General features: G+C 39.5%; 7 protein-coding genes and 1 long non-coding RNA gene across 18 annotated transcripts in view; 4 read left to right on the top strand and 4 right to left on the bottom strand.

The window, feature by feature from the left end:
* Positions 1-251: 251 nt before the first annotated feature.
* On the top strand, positions 252-7491 carry LOC100118909 (C-1-tetrahydrofolate synthase, cytoplasmic). 5 transcript variants are annotated; one of them, XM_031929676.2, is made up of 12 exons: positions 252-389; positions 1495-1560; positions 2296-2631; positions 3222-3314; positions 3395-3536; positions 3609-3720; positions 4840-5709; positions 5782-5999; positions 6067-6530; positions 6615-6867; positions 6957-7142; positions 7229-7491. In XM_031929676.2, exons 1-12 carry the CDS (start codon positions 364-366, stop codon positions 7316-7318), a joined length of 2856 nt encoding a protein of 951 aa, XP_031785536.1. In that variant the 5' UTR covers positions 252-363; the 3' UTR covers positions 7319-7491. The 5 variants fall into 5 exon arrangements, with proteins under 5 accessions (XP_031785536.1, XP_031785540.1, XP_031785538.1 ...); XM_031929680.2 differs by having other exon boundaries at positions 336-710; XM_031929678.2 differs by lacking the exon at positions 252-389 and adding an exon at positions 843-1321.
* Positions 7340-10512, bottom strand: LOC100118944 (probable methyltransferase-like protein 15 homolog). 3 transcript variants are annotated; one of them, XM_008207208.4, is made up of 4 exons: positions 10469-10512; positions 9952-10281; positions 9412-9865; positions 7340-9014 (listed from the first exon to the last, which is right to left on the bottom strand). In XM_008207208.4, exon 4 carries the CDS (start codon positions 8660-8662, stop codon positions 7556-7558), a length of 1107 nt encoding a protein of 368 aa, XP_008205430.1. In that variant the 5' UTR covers positions 8663-9014; positions 9412-9865; positions 9952-10281; positions 10469-10512; the 3' UTR covers positions 7340-7555. The 3 variants fall into 3 exon arrangements, with proteins under 3 accessions (XP_008205430.1, XP_008205435.1, XP_008205434.1); XM_008207213.2 differs by lacking the exons at positions 9412-9865; positions 9952-10281; positions 10469-10512 and adding exons at positions 9107-9156; positions 9233-9265 and having other exon boundaries at positions 7343-9014; XM_008207212.4 differs by lacking the exons at positions 9412-9865; positions 9952-10281; positions 10469-10512 and adding an exon at positions 9112-9267 and having other exon boundaries at positions 7343-9014.
* LOC116417268 lies at positions 9440-10673 on the top strand. The gene is made up of 2 exons (XR_004227566.2): positions 9440-10321; positions 10411-10673. It is a non-coding gene; the product is annotated as an uncharacterized LOC116417268 (long non-coding RNA).
* Positions 10674-10685: 12 nt separating this feature from the next.
* On the bottom strand, positions 10686-11745 carry LOC100119024 (26S proteasome non-ATPase regulatory subunit 9). Its single transcript, XM_031929692.2, has 4 exons — positions 11589-11745; positions 11339-11438; positions 11077-11264; positions 10686-10995 (listed from the first exon to the last, which is right to left on the bottom strand). Exons 1-4 carry the CDS (start codon positions 11721-11723, stop codon positions 10768-10770), a joined length of 651 nt encoding a protein of 216 aa, XP_031785552.1. The 5' UTR covers positions 11724-11745; the 3' UTR covers positions 10686-10767.
* A 95-nt stretch (positions 11746-11840) lies between these two features.
* LOC100119060 (tetratricopeptide repeat protein 30A) lies at positions 11841-15863 on the bottom strand. Its single transcript, XM_031929689.2, has 9 exons — positions 15696-15863; positions 15551-15616; positions 15135-15473; positions 14937-15072; positions 14698-14862; positions 14359-14627; positions 12614-13021; positions 12148-12532; positions 11841-12062 (listed from the first exon to the last, which is right to left on the bottom strand). Exons 1-9 carry the CDS (start codon positions 15759-15761, stop codon positions 11923-11925), a joined length of 1974 nt encoding a protein of 657 aa, XP_031785549.1. The 5' UTR covers positions 15762-15863; the 3' UTR covers positions 11841-11922.
* LOC100117800 (nucleolar protein of 40 kDa) lies at positions 13177-14341 on the top strand. Its single transcript, XM_001600366.4, has 2 exons — positions 13177-13501; positions 13573-14341. The coding sequence occupies exons 1-2, from the start codon at positions 13385-13387 to the stop codon at positions 14236-14238; spliced, it is 783 nt and encodes a 260-aa protein (XP_001600416.1). The 5' UTR covers positions 13177-13384; the 3' UTR covers positions 14239-14341.
* Positions 15775-19400, bottom strand: LOC100678696 (putative ankyrin repeat protein RF_0381). Of its 3 annotated transcripts, none has more exons than XM_008207226.4 (4): positions 19048-19388; positions 18714-18835; positions 16521-18633; positions 15775-15887 (listed from the first exon to the last, which is right to left on the bottom strand). In XM_008207226.4, the coding sequence occupies exons 3-4, from the start codon at positions 18552-18554 to the stop codon at positions 15879-15881; spliced, it is 2043 nt and encodes a 680-aa protein (XP_008205448.1). In that variant the 5' UTR covers positions 18555-18633; positions 18714-18835; positions 19048-19388; the 3' UTR covers positions 15775-15878. The 3 variants fall into 3 exon arrangements, with proteins under 3 accessions (XP_008205448.1, XP_016840389.1, XP_008205447.2); XM_016984900.3 differs by lacking the exon at positions 15775-15887 and adding an exon at positions 15988-16457 and having other exon boundaries at positions 19048-19400; XM_008207225.3 differs by lacking the exon at positions 15775-15887 and adding an exon at positions 15988-16457 and having other exon boundaries at positions 19043-19174.
* Positions 19159-24362, top strand: part of LOC100119129 (egl nine homolog 1) — a 10626-nt gene continuing 5422 nt past the window's right edge. Inside the window, exons 1-3 of one of the 3 annotated variants that reach the window (XM_031929690.1) lie at positions 19159-19276; positions 20130-21081; positions 21203-21900. In XM_031929690.1, the coding sequence (XP_031785550.1) occupies positions 20793-21081; positions 21203-21900 (987 nt within the window). In that variant the 5' untranslated portion in view covers positions 19159-19276; positions 20130-20792. Of the gene's footprint in view, positions 19277-19484; positions 19680-20129; positions 21082-21202; positions 21901-24362 lie in introns of those variants that run through there. The other 2 variants (XM_032599754.1, XR_004227565.2) reach the window with 2 other exon arrangements.

Here is a 24362-nt window from a genome sequence, read left to right as displayed (position 1 = left end):
TTCGAGAGCTGATTTGTTTTTCCTTAATTGGTATAGCAAATTTTGCGTCACTGGTTACGGCTAAAAGTATAGTTTTTCTCGAGTCATCGATCCACATCGAATTTCAATCAACAAAACGTCATACTTGGACGAAGCTGATTTCTTGCCGCGATGCAAATAGTTTTGCAAAAGTCAGAGTTTATCGGCCGTACACAGTTGCCCAACGCCTCATCTTTCCAATGCATCGCGATAAACAGATCGCATAGTTCGGAGCAAACTGTGCACTTTGTTCCCTCCCGCGTGGCTCGACGTCAACTGCATCGGCCAAATGTGCAATTCTCGGGTCCGATCAGTTTGCGCGCACTAGCCGCAACGATAGTTCGCATGACAAAATTACTACAAGTTTTCAAGTAAGATTCGGTGTGATTGTTTGTTGTCGCGAATCGCGATTTTTGAATTAGGGTTGCGTTATATGAGATTGATTTCGACAGCGTTTGCATATTATAAGCATTGTATATATAATTGGACTTTATTCCGAAATCGAAAAGTGATAAGAAGCAAAATATCGTTGATTCGATATTTATTTTTCTGCGTCGCGACGGGCCATCAATATAAATAACTTCGGATCAAAACATTGCTATCGTCAGATATGATTTAAAATGCGTTTGAGATATTGTTATGAAAATATGTTAAAATTCTAATAGAGCCTTGATTCAAAAAGCTGCTACTTCGTAAGTAATTCATATCGATTTATCACATCGCTGATGCAACGCTTATATTTTTCCTCGTAAATCGTCGAGTGTATTTTCAAATCTGCTCCGTCCTAATAAATACAATTAATACGCGCACAACTATCGTTTTTATTTTAGCCGATCGCTAATTCTCAGTCGCGCGATATTTTCAATAATCAACGAACATTATAAATTCGTCCCTCCATCGTCGTTCCTCAGTAAAAACGATCCATATTCAAACAGCTAAAATTATTTAAAATCCATAGTTCGGAAGACACCCTTTGTCCGCGTGCTCACGATCACCGGAGCGAAGTATAGCATCAGGGGATCGTCATTCCCGGAGTTCAGAAACGTCTCGCGGCACGCGTTTTTAAAAATGAGAACCGCTGCCTTCTACACACCAGCCTGCCGTTCTAAGACACAATTTAGAGAAGGGGAAACCGGCGCGCTCGCGTGTATGCGTGTACACGTATATACATTCCCACTCACACGCGTGCGGAGTCGCGATAAAAGTGTATTTTTCTCGTCTACTCGCACAGCAGCTCCGTACTCACCGCGGGCCTAACCGACAGCACTCTCGCAGCTATAGTAAACCGGCTCCGGACTTCCAGGCAGGTTCATTCGCAGCGTGTCGGTCGGTAACGTAACTTGTCGTGAAAGTCCGCGATATTTCCCCGAAGATTTTTTTCGCCCGCGCACGTGCAGCCGAAAATTCCACAAGTTCGTCCTCGACCAAAGGGACCAGGCAGCAGGATATCACCTGATTTTTCACGACTGATTGCAGATTCCTGAACAGAGGCATGGCTACCGACGTCCGCGGTGTCGTGCTGTCCGGCACTGATCTCGCCAAGTTAGTATGCAAATGTTGTGACGCTTTGTTGACCGGTGTTCTGAGGGATATTGCCCGGTGGTTTAGACGATAAGTTTTTCAACATCGCTCGGTGCATGTGAAGATATGGCTGATTTATTTTTGGAATTTTTTTTGAGAGTTATGTAAGGTTAGAGAAGAGGGGACGGTTTTTTCGCTCACCGGGTAGATCCGAGCAAGGTCACAGAGAGAGAGAGAGAGAGAGAGAGAGAGAGAGAGAGACGAACGGCTATACAATTATCGTGCCGGTGTAAACACGATACTTCGTCACGGTGTAATCTGCTTCTCAATGCATTCTGGGTTTCAATGATTTATGCGATGATTAGCTCCTTTATAGTGGGTGTAGGCTGAGGATTACTTTTAACTTGGAATGAATATCGAATTTAAATTTTAACCTTTACACATACAAATAAAGATAAATGAATCTTTATTTAAGATAGTAACAATCTTGTTCTAATTCTAATCTAAGTACTTTATTGGAATATTCGAATGATAATAATACGCGATTTTAATCGTCGTGTTTTGAGCCTCTACTATCGGGGGGGCCACTTTGTTTACTCTTTCTAATATACATGTGTATTCGTATAAGAGATAACAAACTTTCCGTCGTTAATTTCCCAAACAGTATAATTGTAGTAGACTTATAATGAAATAACGAATTTAAAAAATTTGTTTTCAACGTAAACAATCTCATGAATATCCATGGCTTTTTTACAGAGAGATCCGAGAATCCTTGGCAAAGGATGTCGCCGCGATCCAGCAGAAACTGCCCAATTATGCACCAGGCTTGGCCATCGTGCAAGTGGGCGGTCGGGAGGATTCGAATGTTTACATTCGCATGAAGATCAAGGCAGCCAGCGAAATTGGCATTAAAGCCACGCACGTCAAGATGCCGAACACGACGACCGAACACGAGCTGCTCACCAAGTTGAACAAACTCAACAATGATCCGGACACCCACGGCATCATCGTCCAGATGCCCCTTGACAGCGTCAACAAAATCAATTCTCACCTGATCACAGACACCGTCTCGCCCGACAAGGATGTCGATGGGTAAGAATGAGAAAAATGTTTGAAATTTTGCTCAATGTAAAAGGGACAAACGAGGACGTGAGATGGGAGCTTCGCTGTAAAGAGAGTTATGATTATCGCTGCGACGCCGTGTAAAAATTCGTGAAATGGATACAAGACGTGTTGCGACATTCTCTTGCAGTACTGAAGAAAATGTAGAGAACTTCTATGGCGCAGCTTTTGCCATACCGTTACGAAAGAAGATTGGACTTATTTTTAACTTTTTTTCAATTTTTAGTCTATGAAATTCTCATTTTCTTGCTACAACTTCTATATTTTTGTTTTGACACGAATTTGGAATCAACTGAATAATTTAAAATCATTACCTAACATGCACAACACTCTGATAAATCCCGCTTTTGGTTTGATGCCCTCTGACATATCGATCGATACAAGCGATAGCCCGGCAGATTATTTACAATGACGTAAACGCCTGCAGCGGAAATAATGAAATTAAAGATTCGAATGAGAGTTTAGAGAGAGGAAATTTTGTAATTCTCCTCTCAACTCCGAATGCTTACAATAAATATATAGAAAATGTCAGACCAACTTACTAAAATACGAATTTGCAGATTGAACACAATCAACGAGGGCAGAGTCGCCATCGGAGATATGTCCGGATTCTTGCCCTGCACTCCGAATGGTTGCATCGAGCTGATCAAGAGGTAGGAAACGCAAAATTATTTGTGATTGTTTTATTTTTTTTTCTTAGCCATTTTTTTAATCGAAAAAAATAATAATTTAGGAGCGGAGTACCAATCGCCGGAGCTCAAGCTGTTGTGCTCGGTAGGAGTAAGATCGTCGGTACGCCAGTCGCTGAACTGCTAAAATGGCACAACGCCACCGTCACGGTTTGTCACTCCAGAACCAAAGATCTTCCCTCGGTCGTAAGTGACGATATCTGTGACATCTTTTTAACTACTACAATCCACGAATATAGCTTTTCAATCGACGTTTAGGTCTCGAAAGCAGATATCGTAGTGGTCGGTATTGGTCAACCCGAACTTGTCAAAGGATCGTGGATCAAACCTGGCGCGGTTGTCATCGACTGCGGTATCAACTCTATTCCAGGTGATTTGAAACAACATTTTGTGAGAATTTTCATTGAGAAACGAGAAAACTAAAGTAGCTTGACGTTCGTATATTTTCACTTATTGTCCCTTAGCCCCTGCGGGCTCGGGTTGGATTGTGACGCGACCGCCGCCGTTCGTTCGGGGGCTTCGGGCTTTTCCGCCAGGGTTCGAGGTTTGGGTTTTCCCCATGTTGGAAAGGAAAGCGTCGCGTCGCCCGCCGCCATTTGCAGCGGGAAAGCGTCGCTTGGCTTCTGATCTATCGGGAAGCGCGGAAATGCCTATTCCCAGAATTTATATTTTTCGATTTTCTCCTTGAATTTCCGAGCAATATATCGGACATTTTAAATTTAAAATATCCAAATAGTTATGACGCTCGAAAATATCTCGCGAACCCGTCGGAAAACTTTACGAAAACGATAGCGTTACACGCGCGCGAAGTCAGAAGTCTTCCAATCGAAGCTGTTTACCAAAACTGAGCAACCGAAATAGAGCAAGTGTACATATTTGGAAAAATCTTGTCGATTCTTGACAAACTTATTACTATCGCGTTGCAGAGGAAGGAAAAAAATTATCAGCTCCGGTCGTGTTACGAAACTCTCAAGTCGCGTGTGGTAGCCGTGAAGAAAAATTACGAATATCGCCCGATCCGTCTCTCATTTCGTTCCGACCGACTCTCTCGCGCGCGTTCTTCTCGCTGCCGGCTTTATCAATGTTTTGCTGCCGTAAACCGAGTGTAATTAGTTCAGTGCGAGGCTTCAGCTGCTGAGGAACTGTCGATCGAGTAGTTTGAGGTATGGAAATTATTTTATAATTGTAGTCTAATTACGAAGTCGAAAGTACACTAGGTTGAAATATTGGTAATAGTGCTGGTCGGTGAAATATCGGGTTAAAAACGTGTCCGAGACGAATTCGCATAGAAAGCCGAGTATCGACACGCCGGTTCGTTCGTATAGCTACTGGTGCTTGCAAAACATTAGCAGTAAATCGCTGTCTGTTTTCTCCTGCATATCACTATTGTAAAACAGTCGCCGGTTAGACCACTGTACAGTAAACATAACCGTTGTTCGCGTGTACTTTGAGAATAAAAAAAATAACTTTTAAAAACCATCCTTTTCAGACCCGACGAAAAAGTCAGGACAGCGTCTGGTGGGTGACGTCGACTACGCGGAAGCAGCGAAGGTAGCCTCGTACATAACGCCGGTACCCGGTGGAGTCGGCCCCATGACTGTGGCTATGTTGATGAAGAACACGGTGATCTCGGCGCAACGCGCGGCCGAGCGCCTGCTGCACAACGACTGGAAGGTGCGGGTACTCAAGCTCAACCTCGAGAAGCCGGTGCCGAGCGACATCGCGATATCCCGCGCCCACGAGCCCAAGCCGATCACCATGATCGCCGAGGAGATCGGCGTGCTGCCCAACGAGCTCAGTCCCTACGGCAGCAAGAAGGCCAAGATCGGGCTCAGCGTGATCAAGAGGCTGCAGCACCAGAAGGACGGCAAGTACGTCGTGGTCGCCGGCATCACTCCGACTCCCCTTGGCGAAGGCAAGAGTACCACCAGTCTGGGTCTCGTGCAGGCCCTCACTGCGCACAAGGGCAAGAACTCGTTCGCCACCCTCAGGCAGCCCAGCCAGGGACCGACTTTCGGCGTGAAGGGCGGCGCCGCCGGTGGTGGTTACGCCCAGGTCATACCCATGGAGGAGTTCAACCTCCATCTGACCGGTGACATCCACGCGGTCACGGCGGCGAACAACCTCATGGCTGCGCAGATCGACGCTCGCTACTTCCACGAGGAGACGCAGTCCGACAAGGCGCTCTACGATCGCCTCGTGCCCACGGTCAAGGGCGTCAGGAAGTTCTCCAGGATCCAGCTGAGGCGATTGGCCAAGCTTGGCATCCAGAAAACCGATCCCAACACCCTGACCGAGGAGGAGCAGAGCAGGTTCGCGCGACTCGACATCGACCCCGAGAACGTACCCTTCACCAGAGGTGAGTTATTGTTATTTCTTTGCTCGAGCGTCGAAGCGGTTTACATAAATTGACGAGAGTATCGATTTACAGTGGTCGACCTGAACGACCGGTACCTGCGCAAAATCACGATCGGCCAGAGTCCCACGGAGAAGGGCAAGATCCGCGAGACCGGCTTCAAGATCTCCGTTGGCTCGGAAATCATGGCCATCCTCGCCCTGGCAACTAGCGTCGAGGACATGAAGACTCGTCTCGCCAACATGGTCGTCGCCTTCAACAAGAAGGGCGAGCCTCTCACGGCCGACGATTTCGTAAGTTGATTCGCGCTCTGCGAAGCTCTATTGGAACAGATAATGGAAAACGATTTTGCTTGCACAGGGCATGACCGGAGCCATGGCGGTCCTGCTGAAGGACGCGATCGAGCCGACCCTGATGCAGAGCGTCGAGGGCACACCGGTGCTGGTACACGCTGGTCCGTTCGCCAACATCGCCCACGGCTGCTCGTCGATCATCGCCGATGCGATCGCCCTGAAGCTCGTCGGTCCCGACGGTATCGTCGTCACGGAGGCTGGTTTCGGCTCCGACATCGGTATGGAGAAGTTCTTCGACATCAAGTGCCGTAAGTCCGGCCTGGTGCCCAACGCCGTCGTCCTCGTCGCCACGATCCGCGCGATCAAGATGCACGGCGGTGGACCCGCTGTCACCCCTGGCGCGCCGCTCAAGAAGGAGTACGTCGAGGAGAACCTCGAGCTCGTGCAGAAAGGTCTGCCCAACATGATCAAGCACATCAGCAACGGCACCAAGTTCGGCATCCCCGTCATCGTCGCCATCAACGCGCACCAGTGAGTATAACAATGCACATCTCTGGTCTAGTCCATTTCTAAGGTATCTACTCGTACTCACTCTGTGTACTATATCCTTCGCAGGAGTGACACGCCAGCTGAACTGCAGCTCGTAAAGGAAGCCGCCTTGGCGAACGGCGCGAGCGATGCAGTCGTCTGCACGCACTGGGCCGAGGGAGGCCAGGGTGCCCTGGAACTCGCTGACGCCGTCTCCGCTGCTACCTCTAAGCCGAGCAACTTCCACTTCCTCTACGAGCTTGACCTCAGTATCGAGGAGAAGATCAACAAAATCGCCAAGGAGATGTATGGCGCCGGAGAGGTCGTCCTTAACGATAAGGTGTGTTACAATTTTTCATTAGAATCACATTATAGCGGCAAAGAAATAACTTTTGTGGAAATACGATTTCAACGACGTCTGTTTTGCAGGTCAAGGCGAAAATCCAAGAGTACAACAAATTCGGCTACGACAAGCTGCCGCTCTGCATGGCGAAAACATCGAACTCCCTGACCGGAGACGCCAACATCAAGGGAGCGCCGACCGGTTTCAAGCTCGACATCACGGATATCTTCGTATCAGTAGGCGCTGGTTTCGTCGTACCGATGGTCGGAGAAGTGAGTACAACTAATAGGCTATTATTATTTTTATGCGATTATTAAAATGCTATTTTCTAACGATTGCAAAATCTTTACCTCGATAGATCTTGATGATGCCGGGACTACCAACGAGGCCAAGTATTTACGACATGGACTGGAACAGTGAAACGGGCGAGATCGAGGGATTGTTTTAAATGAAGATTTTGAAGCTTTAATAATTGTTGAAGAACACTACGTGTATATTTACATAATAAGCATTCCTTGTTATACATCATTTTTCATACAATGATTCTATCATACACAACTCATGATTTCTTTTAATTTTGTATTGTTGCAATATAATTATATATCTATTACATTTTTGAAACTGGTCGTTTTTTTTTATCACCAAATCAAGAATGCCGATTTGCTTATTTTGAACTCGCGAGAAATTACTTGATTTTGGCGATAGCTCGAAATTTGGCTGATCTTGATCTAGGATTGTAGTAGACTTCTTCGTCCGTCGGACTTAAAATATGTTTGTGCAACATCATCCAGGGAGATTCCGTAAGTTCCATAATGTCTTCCTTGCACGTCCAAACCTTGCCGTAATTTCTGTACCTCAGTGGCAGCTGATTAGCAACGCTGTCCGTGACATTTCCAGAAAGATGTCGTTTCACAATGGTATCTTCTAGTGAATGAAAAGAAATCGTAATCATGCGACCGTTGATCTTTAGTAGCTTCTCCGCTATTACTATGCCATGATTGATTTCGTTCAATTCGTTATTTACAAAAATTCGTAAAGCTTGGAAAGTTTTTGTGGCACTGTGCTGAAATCTACCAATCTGATCTGTGTTGATATCACTGGGAAATAAAGATTCGATTAATTTTGCTAATTCCTGCGTTGTTCTTAAACTTCTAAAAGTGTATCTTGCTTCTATAATGGCTCTTGCAATTTTTTTTGCTCTTTTTTCTTCTCCATAATACTTTAGAATGTGATACAGATCTCTTTCGTCTGCTCTTGCAAGGACATCTGCTGCTGTTGGCTCTTCAGGACACCTAAAACCATCCATTCGCATGTCCAAAGGTCCATTTTTGGAAATCATAAATCCTCTTTCAGGTCTATCGAATTGCATGGATGAGCAACCAAAATCAAAGAGAAAACCATCTATGCTGTTCTCTTTCACTTTATATTTACCAAGTAGTTGTGGAAGCTCTGAGAATCTTCCCAGTAATGGTATTACTTGACCTGGATATTTTTCTGCCAGTTCTTTAGCATAATTGTGGGCTACTTCATCTCGATCTAGTGCAAAAATTGTCACATGTGGTACAGATTCTAAAATCTTCCTTGAATGACCACCGGCACCAAATGTCATATCAACAATTGTATCACCTGGTGACAGCTTTAAGTATTCTATAGTCTCCTTGAGCATTACTGGAGTATGTGGTTGGTGTTTATATGGTAACTCGTTATGTTCACAGTTTATATAATCAACATTTTGAACACTATAAAATCTCTTAGATATTCTAAGATACCTCAAAACTTTTAGAAAATGCATGTTTCTTTCTTTACTTAATCAATTAGCAACACACAGCTACAACTACTATTCCTTTTGCGAATATTTCATAAATGTGAACTTTAATCTTTGTTTAAATTTCCCGAATCCTGATAATTTTTGTTTTTCTACATAATTTAAGAACTCCTGACTTAGAGCTTGACTGCATTGCTCGACTGTCATACCTGTTGCAGTTGTTTTTACATTACTTGGATATTTTTTAGCGTAATAATTGGAGGCTAACTTTTCCAAACTTTCTAAATTACGTTGACACTTCTCCTTGTCTTCTATTTTACTACTTTCACCCTTTGCAAATGCAATTTTAACTTGATCTCGAATGTGCTGTCCAAGGTCACTATAGAAATAAAGCAATAGTTCGTTAGTTATAGAGAAATTTTTTGATCAATCAATAAATATTTTACGTAAACATTGATTTTGTAATATTACGCTACATGGTGCCACACTTATATCGTTTTTCACGTGTTACCGTTATATTGCTAAAGATTAAATATACCTTAACATTAATGAAAAATAAATTAAATGATACAATGCAATATTTCTTTACTATCTAACCTATTCCAAAAATGCACATAACTACACTAACGGAAGTCATTAATATTCGTATTTGTATCGTAAACATTTAATTTTCGAATAAGAACTCGGCTAACCTCAAACAATAGCATTTGAAAATTTACTTATAACCATGAGCATGAGATACGACATTATATATAATAATTTTTTTATATACGTACTTCACTTTAGCTTTATCTAGTGGCCATTTTTCAAGTAATCTCATATACCCCTTATACAAATTTGCCATTATAAATTAAAACTACTGGGCAAATAACTGCAGGCTCCATTAGCGGAAATAACTATATATCGAAACACCGTGTATGCGTGTATATAGTAAAGCACTCTGCAGTACCAAACTTAGATCTATATATGTACCGACAAGCGATTTACCATGAAGGAGGGAAATAACAAAATTGATAAACTGCGTTCTTAAATGCGTAAATATCCTAATTGTCTAATTTATTGAATAATCTTTTAGTTTTACAAAGCTAAATATAAGATTAAAAATGTCTTTCTAGATGTAACTACAGATATACATCTAAGAATAAAATAGTTTGAGTGTTATAGAATGTATGTATAATATTATCAGCATAATTAATGATTTGCTTTGTTCGAATTTTTTGGCCAATTTTTCTGAAAAAAAAAAAATTGAAAATCAAATTAAATGAATAATGTTAAATGTTATCAACATTTACTTGATAAATCAATAATTAATTTACATAGTTGAGAGGCCAAAGATGAGTTTGACTTTGCTGATCAGAATTTGAATGTTGGTTATCTTTGATGTTAGAATGACTATTTTGTTGAGAACCATTATTGTCTAATCCATCTTTGTGCATACTTGATAATGCAGATCTGTGGTTATCATTTGCTTCAAAATTGATTGTATTATCAGAAATATCAAGAGATCTTTCATTTTTCCAAACATCTACCCAGGATTCAGAGTTGTAGACTGGATACACTGCATACATAACTGACCATGGAGTAATGTTTGAATAATCAAGAGTAGCAGCTTCACAAGAAACGATGGAAAGTGCTATGCAAGCAATCTAAAAATAATGCAACAAGAATTATTAAAATAATATACATGTAAAATCAATTTATTATCGAAAACTTGTGAATTATAGAATAATAAATAAGAAAGGTCTTCTTTTAATCTGTACTCTGTATGCTTTTAGTGTTATTACTCTCAATATTTATGAAGTTACTGAAAAGCAAGTAAATGCATTCACTTACAACCAATGAGAAAAACATTTTCAAGCTGGTGAAAGATGACTGACAGCATAAAAAGAAGTGCGCTTATTTTATAGTCTCTGGAAGTGTAGTCATTTAGAAAAAAATCCACAGTACTAAGTTACATCTTGGATTAAAAGCCTTATGTTTCATTAATCTAAAGACTGTCTCTTATTCAAGATCAAATAAAAGATGATTAAGGAAAATAAAAAATCAAACATCTATGTTCTTTAAAAATAATAATTTATTCTTGTTATACAAAGACTTACAGATATATGCTCAACATAAACTCTTTATATTCTCTATCTCTCCACAGCTTCCAAGGGCACGACATTACAGCCAAGAAGACCCTTTCCACTCCAAGGTCGAGGTATTAGAGTTAATGCAAAAGTATTAGATCCACGCTTTATTTTCATTTCAACATTTTTATATCTGCTGTTTTCTACCAGGGTTCCAATATCTTTTAATGTCTTGAAATTACTATTGGAAATTGATCCGAATTCCAGTATAAGATCATCAACTTGGATTCCCTAATTATAATTAAATATTAGATAGAACCAAGTATAAGATTAGAAATATTGCATATGCAATAGTAACTTGATAATTCTTACAGCTAATTCTGCAGGAGAACCAGGTGATACCAAATTGACTCTTAAAAATGGCTCCAACAAAAACACTTCTTGTAGGTTACTTGATGTTGAAGGGAATTCTGGTTGCGACCCACCACCCGCAAATTTGTGAACTTTATGTAAGCCTTGTTCAATTTTAAGCATCAAAGCTTTATGATCATTTTGCAAACCTGTAATCAAATTAACCAATATAAGTTGAGAATGGTGATCATCTGCTGAGGTGAAAAAAAAATGTATGCCTTACATATGATTTTGTGACGAGCATGTCTGACTTGATAAACATCAATGTCATTTCTCGGAAATCCTTGCGAATCTACCAAAACATCTGTCATACCCACGCGATTCTAAAAATGAGATTTGTATTGATTAATTTTATCCATTATTTTTAAGACGTTTCAAAAAGTGACAGATCATTGTGGACGAAAGTGTAGATGATCTACTAGCCAACTTTGAAGAGACGAATCACCGTGATTCTTTTTTCAAGCAATACTCACATTATCCAAGATATTTTTCGCAGCTTGCAATTCAGCTTCCAGTTTATCTTTCTCGTTCATAAGCTGTAAAACAGCCGCTTTCGCTTCTTCCAGCTCTGTGTCGACCACCATTTTTGTTGGTGTATGATACAACATACAAACAAAACGATCAACACCGTAAGTAGCGATAGTCGGGCCCTGCCCCCTAACCCCGAACATAGATATACGCGTTGACATGTCAAATGATTGATTTTGTTAGTAGCAGTATAGTAATAAAGTTTCTATTTTTGGTATAATTTATTCATTTTGTTATTCAAATATAAAAACACGTTTTATCATGTAAAATATTATCCATCTATGTCATCTGGTATTTTAAAAATAATGCTTTCAAATATCTTGCTTCATAGGTAACTGTTTCTTTTGCTTTTGGCATTGGTGACATCTCTTGTAATTCGAATAGTGGTTCTAGCACTGTTGGTATATCTCTTCCATACACTGCAAAAATCAAATTCATTATTATAAAAATACATATAATCACAATGAAAATGACATAAATTATTCCAACTACTACAAATAGTACCTTCGCAGTGTTCAAAAAATTGAATGCAATCTTGCAAAGTATTATCTTTCAAAACAACTAGTTGTTTTGCTAATTGTTCAAAAAGTGACAAAAAGCACCTCTTGGCATAGTACCATGTATCTGTGCCAAGTTTTTTATTATAAGGTTCCAAGCTTTTCATTACCCTTGAAATACCAAACTCATAATTGCCTTTTGCACAGTAGAGGGTTCCTATTACTAAATTAACGATGCATAAATGGAACAATTTCTTATCCTGCTCCTCAAAAGAGACCGCTTCCTCTTCTTTCTCAATTTTCTTCATAAGCTGCTCAGCTTCACTATTTTGAGTGTTCATGATGTAGCTCACACACAAATTCGCTAAAACTATAGCACTGACATCTAAAATCTGCAAATAAAAAATTCTTAGAATCCTGTTAAATATAATAGAAAAAAGTATAAAAAAAAATATATATATATAGAACATTACATTGTCGTATTTCTTCTTCACAATAGGCTCGTAAAAACCAACTGCGTCTTTGAATTTATTTTCCTGCATAAACACCGTGTGCGCAACGTTCAATTTCCAGATTTCGTGCTCGTTGCAAAATTCCACGCTCTTTTTAAAGATTTTCTCTACTTGCGTGTAATTTCCCAAATCCCAGAAAATTTTCGCTTGAGCCATCAAAACCGGAACGTATCTTTCAAGCGCATCTTCGTAATCGTTCACCGCTTTTTTTACGGCGTTTTCGTCGTGATTCAGTCTTGCTTCTTGCACTTGCTTGGTGGCTTTTCGTAAAACTTCGGTGTGCTTATTAGCGAGATCATCGAATTTCCTGTAAGCTTCTTCCGGAGAAGTTTGTTGCGTGATCAGCGCATCCAAAAAGTCGTACAGGTACTGTAAAAATGAAATAATTTACTTTTTCTCGAGAAAAAAGTTTATTTTAATTAATTAATAAATTTAGAGTAACTGTAATTTTTCTCTTTTGTTAAATAAAGATGCACGACAATATTTTAGCACCCTATGCCGATTGCTCATAATTACGGCACTGAGGATCTCATATCCGCCGAATCCAAGCATATACTATAGATATGTTTTTGATATACTTATATATGCATACATTCACTTGAACTGTAAACATAACCTCTTAGTTTCTGACAAAACACTGTTGATCGGCGCTTTTATAAGCCGTAATATTAACAAATAATACAGTACACATAATTTTAATGTAACAATAATTGCATCAGAAAAGCCGAAATAATGGCTGCTTGTCAAGTAAATCAAATATTTCTGGGAGAAATATCTTCAGTTCAAAATTATGGAGCATTTGTCAAAATCCCGGGATGTCCTCAACAAGGATTAGTTCATCGATCACAGGTAAAATGTTTAATCACGCATTAAACGAATATTATTCTTAAAAAATACTGATTTATGTTTTTAAATTCCAGGTAAGTTCAGCACATGTCGATGATGTGGGAGAAGTTTTACAAAGAGGAGAACGTATTTGGTGTAAAGTCATATCGATCGGTGAAGATGGAAAAATTGCACTTTCAATGAAATTAGTAAATCAAGGTAATGGCAAAGATTTGGATCCAAACGGTGTACAGTTACAGTTAGATGAACAACGAAAAAAACAAATGGGTGGTAGACAAGAGAGGAAAGCCATTGTTCTGGATGCAGTTTATAAAACTGTTTGCACAAAATGCAAAACTGCAGGCCATCTTGCTAAAGATTGTTTTACAACACCTGATGGTAAAAAGTATGAACTTTTACCTGAAATAGATGAAGAAGAAGCTGTTCCTCAACCAGTAAATAATCTAGAAGCAGTGGATAGCGAAAGTAGATCAAAAGAAAAGAAACACAAATCAAAAAAATCTAAGAAAAGAAAGAAAAGTAAAACATCAAAAAATAATGATTCAGACAGTGATGACAGTGATTCCTCAGATGAGAAAACAAAGAAGAAAAAGAAAAAATCCAAAGTAAAGAAAAGTAAAAAGAAGAGGCGAAGAGACAGTTCTAGTGATAGTGACTCCTCAGACAGTAGTGTTTCTAATTATGAAAATAAAAAACATTCAAAGAAATGTAAGCATTCTCGAGTCCGAAGTTCTGATTGAGGCTAATATGTTGGTTAAACATGTTTATAGCACTTACGTAAGATTATATATGTATATATTAAGCTGACTAAATTGTCTATTAAAATTACAATTGTAACTTTAACAAACTGTTTTACTTACTGGGCTTAAGTATTTGTAAGTCAAATGAACATTCTCAGCAAGAACCTCAGCTGCCAATTCATAATATTGATATTTGCAGTACATTAATAATATATTAGCAAATGTCTCAGGTGGAAAAGGATTTTGTTGTAACAAAAACTGCATTTTCTCGAAGCCTTCACTTGGTTTCAAGTCCATATTAATCAAAGCTTGATTATGTAGGGTTACAGCATCTAATTCTTCTTCTGATCGTGGAGGCATATCCGTCAATGCTTCTCTTGCTGCTTCATCTAAAGTTATGAAAATATATCAATGGTATTGTTATAAGTTGACAGATAAAACAATATATGAAGTCCTTACAATTTTTCAGTTGGTATTCTATAGCTGCTTTTAAATTAAAAGCTTCTGTTAGAGCTGTTTCATGCAAAGTCAAGGTATTGCCAACACTTCTTACTTCTATACCTTCAGTAGTCATTCCAACACTCAATTCGGGATGTTCTCTTATACCTTGTTCAATTATATCAGCTAAAAAGACAGTATAAATAAAAATGATTTTCTTTGTAAATCACTTAGTGTAAAATATAAAAAATTGACTATACCAATATGCTTTAATGATGCTGCATATTCTTTTAATCTATAGTAACACAGTGCTACATTATACGACAAATGAGGTCGAAATCCAGCTGTATGCAAAGCATTAGAAAACTTCTTTAATGCTTGCTCGTATTCTCCTTCCTATAAAAAAATGAATCATTATCTTATGCTTAGAATCAATCATACATTTATATCTGATCTACCTGATACATGAGACACCCAAAATTAATTTCTGTATCAATATCATCTGGGGGGCACTGGTCTACATAACTTTTTGCAGCTACGGTATCTTCTTGCCCATATTTGATAGCTGCTTGAAGTTTTTTTACTTTTGTTTCTAAGCTTGGATTATTTGCAATACTTGCACAAACAGACCAAGCTTCTTGGTATAAACAAGCTTGGTGTAAAGCTTGAGCATAATATAATTTGTATATTGCTTCATCAGGACATATTTGTACTAATTTTTCATAGCAGTTAGCAGCAGAAAGAAAATCTTGAGTATAAAAGTAACAATATGCCAGAAGAGATAAACATGGTCTTGACTAGTGAAAATTCAAAACAATTTATCAAATGAATATCAAAAATGTTTGTAATAATTGATGAAAATTGATTTACTAACACTAGAATAGGAATCCAGAAGTACTGTCAAGACATGTATGGTTTCAGTATACCTTTGCTCTTTTATCTAAAGAAACAAAGCGTTTTATAGATCAGAATTAGCAGTCAACAATTTATATAACAAAAATAATTGAAAAAATGTTCACCATTGTATAAATGGTCTTTGTATACTCCCCATCTTTAATTTGCATATTGTGGATAAAGGTACTCATTATTACTCGATTTATTAGGATTCATGTAAATATACTGTTTTTATACGCTTTGGGTATACTAAGTATGACTATCATGTCACCCACATGCACTGTTTTGGCTATGTGCATCAGCAGTCGTCATAGCAACTGGTATGAAAGCAAAAATTTAAAATTCAATGATTTTTTATCATAATAAAGCATTTGATACCTATACTTGGACGGAATTTGATAACATATAAGTAAACACTTCCATTGTTATAAAATTTTATTTAATAATTATTAGCTTTGTATATACAATATGAATAAATAAATAAGTCGTTATAACAGAATAATAGCAACATCGATAGTAATGATTACCATAATAACAAACGTAATAATTTTTACAATTAGTTGCACGACTAAATTTTTACAAAATAATGTTTTATTCTTTTATTTACATAAAATTAAAATAAATCTTTTTTATAGTTTATACACAGGCGCGATTGTAAAATACTAAGGTAAAAAAATATTTACTGTTATTATACTAAAACTTTGTATAATTTTTCTATATATACTTATATAAAATTGCACTTTTGTATAAGAGAGAAATTAATTTTATATCACAATACATATAAATCTTGTTATTAAGTAGCCCTTTTTTAAAATTTATAATTAAAAAGATCTTCTTAAAAAATTTAACAAATTGTAATTAAATTTATCTCTGCTGATGTTTTGTATCTAAATAATATAAAACATAAATTATTTATCAGTTAATATAATAATAAGGCATTATCTGCTTACTTTTTGTGTTGGTGATGGGTGGCAAAGAGCAGATAATATTCTCAAATCTTTTAAGTCTAAATAATTTAATATTTCTCTATTAACTACATAAGGCAATTCAACTGGCACTTTTTGTTCAGTATTATTTTTAAAAAGGAATTTTAATGCTATTGATCCTACTTCAAGCAATTGTTTCTTCACTTTTCCTCTTTCATAGTTTTTATGCATCATTAAAGAATATATTGGAAAGGCGTTTAAGTAGTCGCTGGATTCAAAGGCACTAGTCAAATTCTTATTTCTTGCATAAGAAACCATTGTGTTTGTACTTTTCGTCAGTATATCATAATAAGATATATTATCATATATCTTTTTATTCTTCATGTTTGCTAGTTCATTTTGACACTGGTCATAAAATAATTGCAGGCGACACTTTTGTTTTATCAAACGCGAATCTTGCTCACTCACGTATAATTTTTCAGCAACCAGCTTGGCTATGTACATAATAAGGCAATCAGTTATTCCATGCATCATTTCTGAGCCAGGAATGTCTTCGTATCTAGGACTGTCTGTTGCTATAAGTAGTGGAGTTTCATCATCACTGTCCTCAGCATTTATGTTAGCATTCCAATTTAGGAGAAGTTCAACCATCTCTTTGTTCATATCATATACAGCAAGTCTTAGCAAAGTTTGATAAACTTTTACTGGAACGTTGACGTCAGCTCCGTGGTACAAGAGATATTCAGCTATTTGGCAATGACGCTTTTTAACGGCATAATAAAGCGGAGTGAAATTATCGACTTTCGTCTTCACGTCGACGTCCATACCCAATTTCAAAAATAGTTCTACTAATTCTTTAGATCCTTTTTTGGCAGAAAAATGAAGGACTGTGCGGCCGTCTTTAGTTGTATCATTAATATTAGCGCCCTTATTCAATAATATTTTTGCAATACTTGCAGATCGATTTTCCGCCGCAAAATGCAAACAACTTTTTCCGTCATCACGCTTTGCATGTACATTGGCATTATGCTGCAATAAAAATTCTACCATCTTTTCATCCTCTATTCGAATTGCAAGATGAAAAGGAATTAAACCTTGTTTATCAGCATCATTTATATCAGCTCCAGCATTTAAAAGTATCTTAGCTATATCTGGACAATGACTGACTGAAGCAATGTGCAAAGGTGTTCTATAATGATCTTCTTTAGCATTCACATTTGAATTGTACTCTAATAAAAGCTTTATCATTTTTTCATCTTTATTTTTAACTGCTATGTGCAATGCAGTCCAACGGTATTCTTCAAAGTCATAGATGATATCATTTACATCAGCTCCATGGGACAGCAACATTTTGGCTATATCTATATAACGTCCACGAACTGCCAAATGTAATGGAGTTCGTCCATTGCAATTTTTCACATTGACATCAGCATTGTGTTCCAAGAGAAGCTTGATCATTTTTCGATCACTGTTTTCCACAGCAATGTGTAAAGCTGTTTTTCTGTACATGTCATAATCGTTGACATTAGCCCCATTACTCAAGAGTAATTTTACAATTTTTCCACAATGATGCTTATTCTTTATAGCAAAAAGCAATGGAGTTTCTTCGCATAATCCACCTTTAGCATTTATAGGAGCCCCATGCTTTAAAAGCAGCTTTATTATTGTTAATACATCATTTTTTAATAGTACTTCTGGCTTTCTTCTTTTGCAACTTATATGTAGAGGTGTTTCTAAGCGATCATTGCTAACTGTAACTGAAGCTCCTTTTTTCAAAATTATTTTGACAAGTTCAGCTTTGCCTAAAGAAACAGCTAAGTGAAGCACTGTCTTTTGAGAAAACTTTTGATTTTCTGGATTTACTGGACAATTCTGTGATAACAGCCATTTTGCAATATTTGTGTGATTGTAGCCTAAGGCCCAATAAAGCAACATATATCCTCCCTGCCATGTCTTTGAATGTGATAATCCAACTGAAGAAACAAACTTTTTGACCTTATCCAATTTTCCTTTACGAATGAACTCAATTATTTCCAAGTCGCTACTATCATATTCCATGACTGATTACTTTTCTCAATGGTAGTCAAATTTGAAGCCCATTTTCTGCGAGAATAATCTTTGGTATCACAAAGTTTTCCTACAAACATAAAATGACCAGGATTAGATTATTATTCATTTATTACTTCTTTCAGATATTACAAAAAATTAGGTAGGTACCTTTCAAGTATAAAAAAACACCAACTCTTGGCAATATCAATCAAGGCTTTGTATGCAACGATTATAAATTTCACTTCAACAGCAGCATTGTTAAGTTAAACTTTGCTTTTTCAAATGATAACCTTTAACAAATACAAAAAACAATCAATGATCACAGTGAGCTTGTTGTTAAGAATATTATTGCTCCAAAATGAAACTTCGCGAGACAGCACCAACTTATTTCGAAAATTAGCAATCAAACGCGATTTCGACACACAAAAAAGCAATTTTGAAGGAGAACAAGCGATTATCTATTTTGGAGCGTTTGAAAAAAAGAGCAAAAATCTAACCTAACCTAACTAATAGTCTTCAAAATGAACTTCAAACAACGGTTACACGCCGCAATGTAATCGGTCGCGAATTCGCGCATCGATCAAAGAGTTGAGGATCCTCACTTCGGCACCATCTTCCGAAAAAAACTCGGCTACAGCTACAGCCAGCCCTTACACTGCGCCGCTGTAGACGAGGACCACCGTCTCTTTGACAGAGGAGATCACTTCGGTCGTGCCTCCCAACAACGTCCCGTAAGTCTGCTAGTATTTAAAGGGTGACGTGATAGTCTGCCAATGCACGATTACTGCGGAGACGGCACCGCACGCACACTGTCGTCGTCTCGGCGGCTGCGGCGGCGTCGACGGCGGCGGCAGCAGCAGCCGCAACGTTGCCAGACACAATTATTTTGTCTGCGCCGCGATGACGGCAGGAGAATCGTATCATCTCCATTTCCAGAGTCTATATCAACACAGACGCGCCGTCGCCGTGCTTAACCGCCTGCTCGTTTTTAACGCACACTCCAGCGTTTTCTCTGCGCTCGCGCTCTAATTAATTGAGTATGCTGGAGTGTGCGAATTTCCGACACGACGTGCGCCTGCACTGCAGCAGTCGTCGTCGTTGCGTCGGCAATCTTATCTCCGAGTCTGCGTTTCGGTAATCTCTTTTTTCTGTCTGCTACTGAGCTCATGCGTGCTAATTTTACGCGCCTCGAAAGGAAGTAAGAACTTAAGAAGTAACGCCGTGTTTGATGAAAACTAAGAATGTATACGTGGCTATATCGGTTTCGCGAATCTTGGTAAATGAATGATGGTTGCTAAAGCAAACATTTGTAAATTCATACGCGCCTTTCGCAATCTTTCGACGAGAAAAATAAATTTCATTTTCGATTCAACGTACGGCTTTACTTAATTTTAGAATGATCATTATCAGGAGAAACAATTTCTAGCAGACCTAATAGCAAATCTACTTTTCAAATTGTTGCTAGACCCAGTGTGGCACAAACAAAAAAATATGCTTTTCGAGGTTTTCAATACCAATACAGAACCGCTCAACAACAGAACGAACAGAGCCAACAGTTAAAATGCAAAATCGATATTGTTTCAGGCCAGGCGCGAGAAAAGTCGTCTGCAAAAACGCAAAGTCGATGACGCCCTTGAGACACAGGCGCTACATCAGGCATCAGCAAGCAGCGCGCAACGCGGCAACGGTTTCGAAAAAATCACGCGTCGTCCGTCAAGTGGCGCCCCCCAACAATTCCGAGAGTAAGATATTTTTCACACACACATATAGGATGCAGAAAATAACTGAAAAACTCGTCTCTCTCGCCCCGTGTCGCCGTGTCCTCTTCATGCCAGTGAAGTCGCAATAATTTTTGCGCACCTAGAGTCTCGAGAAGCAAACCCGGCAGACTGCAAGGCAGTCCTTCACCTCGACTGTGATCCGGCTCAAAAATTCAAGAATTCTTCTCATAACCAATATAACCAAGTTAACTTGCAGAAGCTTCGAGATCGCGAAGACAATTATCCTCGACGGATTGCCGAGGTAGAGAACGAGACGAGGGCAAAAGGGTTGATTTTCGAAGAGCTGTAGCCGAGGAGATACGTCGGGTCGAGAGTCGTGTGTGCGTATGTGACTTTGGCCATCGTGAAAATGTCGTCGAGACTCTTGACGTTGTCGGCGGTTTGAGAGGTGTTGGAGAGAGAAGGAGAGAGAAAGCGAGAGAAGGAAGTAGGAGAGGAGCTATACGAGCCGCTGTGAACGCGGAACATGTCTGCCCCAGCAGTCAGTTGTGCTCAGCAGCAACAAACGAGTGGAAGCAGTTGCGCGCTCAACACAAGCGGTTGCGTGGTGTGCGGGAGGAACGACAAATTGCTAAGGTGTTCGCGTTGCAAGAGTATATTTTATTGTACTAAGGAGCATCAGAAGCTCGACTGGAAGCACCACAAGAGTGTCTGCTCCAGGCTCTCCAACTGCACTTCTTGCGAGAAGGACAGTCAAAACTCAGAGGAACTTCTGGCCAGTGACAATCACAGCAGAAGCAAAGTACCTGTTCAAGGTGGGTAATCGATCACTGACTCTTGTATTTAATCGTGGATATTTAATAATCTTTATCCTTGCAAACTGAATGAAGTTTCAGCATCGATTGTAGCTGCTAACGGTGTCATTTTGTTTTTTAGAAGAGAAGTCAGACAGCAGGAAACCAAGAAACAACGAAAATAAAAAGGCTAAGAATCAGAGCCAAAGGGGAGGAGACACACGGAATAATTTGCACACAAAAGAGGCAAGGGACGGTTGGACATCACCTATAACATACGAGGGCAGCTCAGAAGATACAATTCTGGGTGCCAGAGCAGAGCTGCTGAATCCTTTACAGGGTTCTAAAATTCTCGAAAGCTCTGCTAATAAGCCAACCACAGAAATGCCTGAACACCGACATCACAACGGGGTGAAGAACTTCCCAGAAGTTAGGCTGAGGCACGAGGAAGAATTTCTTCCGTCATTTTTACCTAGAAGTCGGAACAATCTTGAGGAAATTGACGATATTTGTAGAAATGTGATAAGAGACATGAATTTGTGGGGAGTGTGTGTTGTAAACAATTTTCTGGGCACAGAGAAGGGTCTAGCAGTGCTGGATGAAGTTTTAAGTATACACAGTGCTGGATTGTTCAGAGACGGTCAATTAGTATCTAATAAGGCTGGTGCAAGTGACTTGAAAACGATAAGGGGCGATCAAATCACATGGCTGGACGGCAAAGAGAAAAATTGTCAGAACATTGGTATGCTGATATCGAAGGTAGATGCCATAATCATGAGGGCAAACAAGATGCACAACAATGGAAAGTTGGGAGATTACACAATAAACGGAAGGACTAAGGTAATTGACGCTTTGGAAAGAAGCTTGCGCTTTCAATACAAAACATATGATTGTTATTTTCGAAAGAGTTAAGTTGTCGTTAGAGGTTAAGAAAGCATATACGTGTGCGAGCGATATATTCATAAACTCCGACGAACGCGTGGTTTATTATTAGTCAACAAAGAACATAGCAGGCTCACTCTTTGAACGTCGCGTGCGTTGTTTACATTCGTCGTAAAATTAGTTTTAACAACAATCGATCATTATATTTCTCGTGTAGGAGTCGTAAAGACAAAGTTTCATCCATGAAAATCATTTCAATAACCAAACGATCATGAAATCTTCTGAGAACGAGTCTGCTCGAAGAATCTATTCGAAAAGTGATGCATATCTTCTCGCAGAGCCTCCGCTGCGCGCATACGTCGCGATAAAATCGAAATTTCCAGGTAAATCCTTTTTAACCCCCTTATCGATCAGATAGATAATTCCTGTATACGACCATTCGAATCCACTGCTAAACAAACACGTCGCGTCAATTTGTCATTACCAAAGCGCATATAAGTATACAGATAAGCGTGCACACCGCCGGAGAGTCTTATCCGCATCTGGGCGAAAAAAAAGCGCGACTCCGAATTCTCCAAAGTCACTGACAAGATAAAAATACAAATCCGCCGGCGGCGGGACTTCCTCAATGTTTACAAACGACGCTACGTGTGCAATTATGCGAGGCGCACGTAAGCCAAGTAGAAAGTCCCGCACACGCGACCCACAATCCTCCTCTCTTGGCTGCACGTAGACCACCTCGGAGAGCCTCATTCCTGTAACAAAAAAATTTGACGCTATAATCCAAATCAATCGGCCCACTCTGCATCGACCGCCGAAAAAAGCATCTATCGCTGTATGTTTATCATCGCGAAGCGCGTATACACACACGTATATGTATCTACTATAAACCCACACGCCGGCCATTCATACGCCGAGCGATCGCTCGCGCACGACACGACGAGAGAGAGAGGGCTTTCGCCAGCTGGTCTTTCATTATCTATCTCCGTCTTTGTCGGGGAGGCGCAGCGCGCTGCAGCCGGTCACGTACGCCAGCAGCTCTGCTATATATATAGGTACCAGAGTCGGCTGTGTTTGAACGCGGGCCCGCCCACGTGCTTGTATACGCGAGATTTTTCGCGCCTTGAGTTTATATGCTTAGGCTTGTTTTGTGCGTATAGAGAGAGAGAGAGAGAGAGATCGGAGTGCAGTCTGTGTGGTCGTTCAATTATGGATGAGTCGCTGGTTTTGTGTTGAGAGGATTGACGATGAAAACAGAGAGAGTATAGCCGTTTTTCCAGATTTTTGCATAATCGCGCACCGGGTATATTATATGCGGATTTGCAATGTTTGCGATATTACCGGTCAGATTAGTTTCGTGTTATAACGTATGCGACATATGCGTCTCTGCGATATAGAAGACTTTATATATATATAGTTTAACAATCATTTATGATGGGCGTTGCAGTTCCCAAAGCAAACATCGCTTAGTAATCAATTAAAATATTTACTCGTCGAACATAAAATAAATGCTTCTGCATTGTTCAGATAATCAACCCATCGAAAAAAATTCTCGTGAGGGGCGTTCCCGGAACCGCCACGATTATATTCGCGCAAAAAGTCAGCCAAGAGCGCGCAGCGTAAACCTCCCGCGAGTGCATTATATACACAGAAAAGCCATCTCGTTATGCAAATAAGGCCCAATATTGGCCGTTGGAATATTCCAGCGCAGTTGTATACAGCGATCGATATATCGTTCGGAATTTTTTCGCCAATCGTATTCGCAACCTTCCCGAAGGTCGAGCCGTCATATAATATGCGCTCCGGAATGTTCGGCGAAAAATAGGCCCGTCGCATATCACCTCTCTATATAAGTATATAATATATTATTATCGAGAGAGCTGGCGAGATGCACTGAAACAAGAAGCGCGACTCGTCGAAAATGCATTTGGCGCATAGCGCGACTTATATAAATATACGTTTTCTTAATTCTGCGTCGGATTACTCGCTCCGCGCGGGCAGTGTAAACAAAGCTGTCGTATTGCGCTTGGCACACGTCGGCTGTGTTTCGCGCGGTAATTCGATTGCTATATCTATTCTGTACGAGAGACAGGATGATTGTATACGTTTTATTGGAGAGTCGTCGTATAGTTGCTACTGTAAAAAACTATATAGGCATTCGTTTTAATCGCGGATTAAAGCGCTGTATACTTTATTTGCGAGGGGAATCAATCGCGCGTGGATTCGACCAATGAAAGTTGGCGTTTATTGCGCTGGTGCAACTAAATTTACGGATTATTATTTTGCAAGAATAACAAGTTGGATGAGCAATACTAGTTGACGCAGAATTTCGATATTTTGAACGCGTACTTATATTCCTCTCTCCATACACGCACCTCCCAAAACTCGCGCATAGCTCCCGTTATCGGTATACTATCAGT

This window comes from Nasonia vitripennis, chromosome 4 (genome assembly GCF_009193385.2).
Source record: "Nasonia vitripennis strain AsymCx chromosome 4, Nvit_psr_1.1, whole genome shotgun sequence".
Lineage (NCBI taxonomy): Eukaryota > Metazoa > Arthropoda > Insecta > Hymenoptera > Pteromalidae > Nasonia > Nasonia vitripennis.
The sequence above is the reverse complement of the archived record's forward strand: the minus strand, read 5'-3'. Positions and strand labels throughout refer to the sequence as shown.

Coding starts and splice junctions, on each gene's coding strand:
- LOC100678696 (XM_016984900.3), bottom strand. CDS start 18,554: ATGGAATATGATAGTAGCGACTTGGAAATAATTGAGTTCATTCGTAAA. Junction 16,458..16,520: donor ACCCATCACCAACACAAAAA/GTAAGCAGATAA, acceptor TATATTATTTAG/ATACAAAACATCAGCAGAGA.
- LOC100119024 (XM_031929692.2), bottom strand. CDS start 11,723: ATGTTGTATCATACACCAACAAAAATGGTGGTCGACACAGAGCTGGAA. Junction 11,265..11,338: donor TGCTCGTCACAAAATCATAT/GTAAGGCATACA, acceptor ATTTGATTACAG/GTTTGCAAAATGATCATAAA. Junction 10,996..11,076: donor GTTCTCCTGCAGAATTAGCT/GTAAGAATTATC, acceptor AATTATAATTAG/GGAATCCAAGTTGATGATCT.
- LOC100119060 (XM_031929689.2), bottom strand. CDS start 15,761: ATGAGTACCTTTATCCACAATATGCAAATTAAAGATGGGGAGTATACA. Junction 13,022..14,358: donor CTTACAAATACTTAAGCCCA/GTAAGTAAAACA, acceptor TCATTTTTACAG/TACCTGTACGACTTTTTGGA. Junction 12,063..12,147: donor ATTTTTTGAACACTGCGAAG/GTACTATTTGTA, acceptor TGATTTTTGCAG/TGTATGGAAGAGATATACCA.
- LOC100118909 (XM_031929676.2), top strand. CDS start 364: ATGACAAAATTACTACAAGTTTTCAA. Junction 1,561..2,295: donor TCCGGCACTGATCTCGCCAA/GTTAGTATGCAA, acceptor GCTTTTTTACAG/AGAGATCCGAGAATCCTTGG. Junction 6,000..6,066: donor CTCTCACGGCCGACGATTTC/GTAAGTTGATTC, acceptor TTGCTTGCACAG/GGCATGACCGGAGCCATGGC.
- LOC100118944 (XM_008207208.4), bottom strand. CDS start 8,662: ATGCATTTTCTAAAAGTTTTGAGGTATCTTAGAATATCTAAGAGATTT.
- LOC100117800 (XM_001600366.4), top strand. CDS start 13,385: ATGGCTGCTTGTCAAGTAAATCAAATATTTCTGGGAGAAATATCTTCA. Junction 13,502..13,572: donor GATTAGTTCATCGATCACAG/GTAAAATGTTTA, acceptor TTTAAATTCCAG/GTAAGTTCAGCACATGTCGA.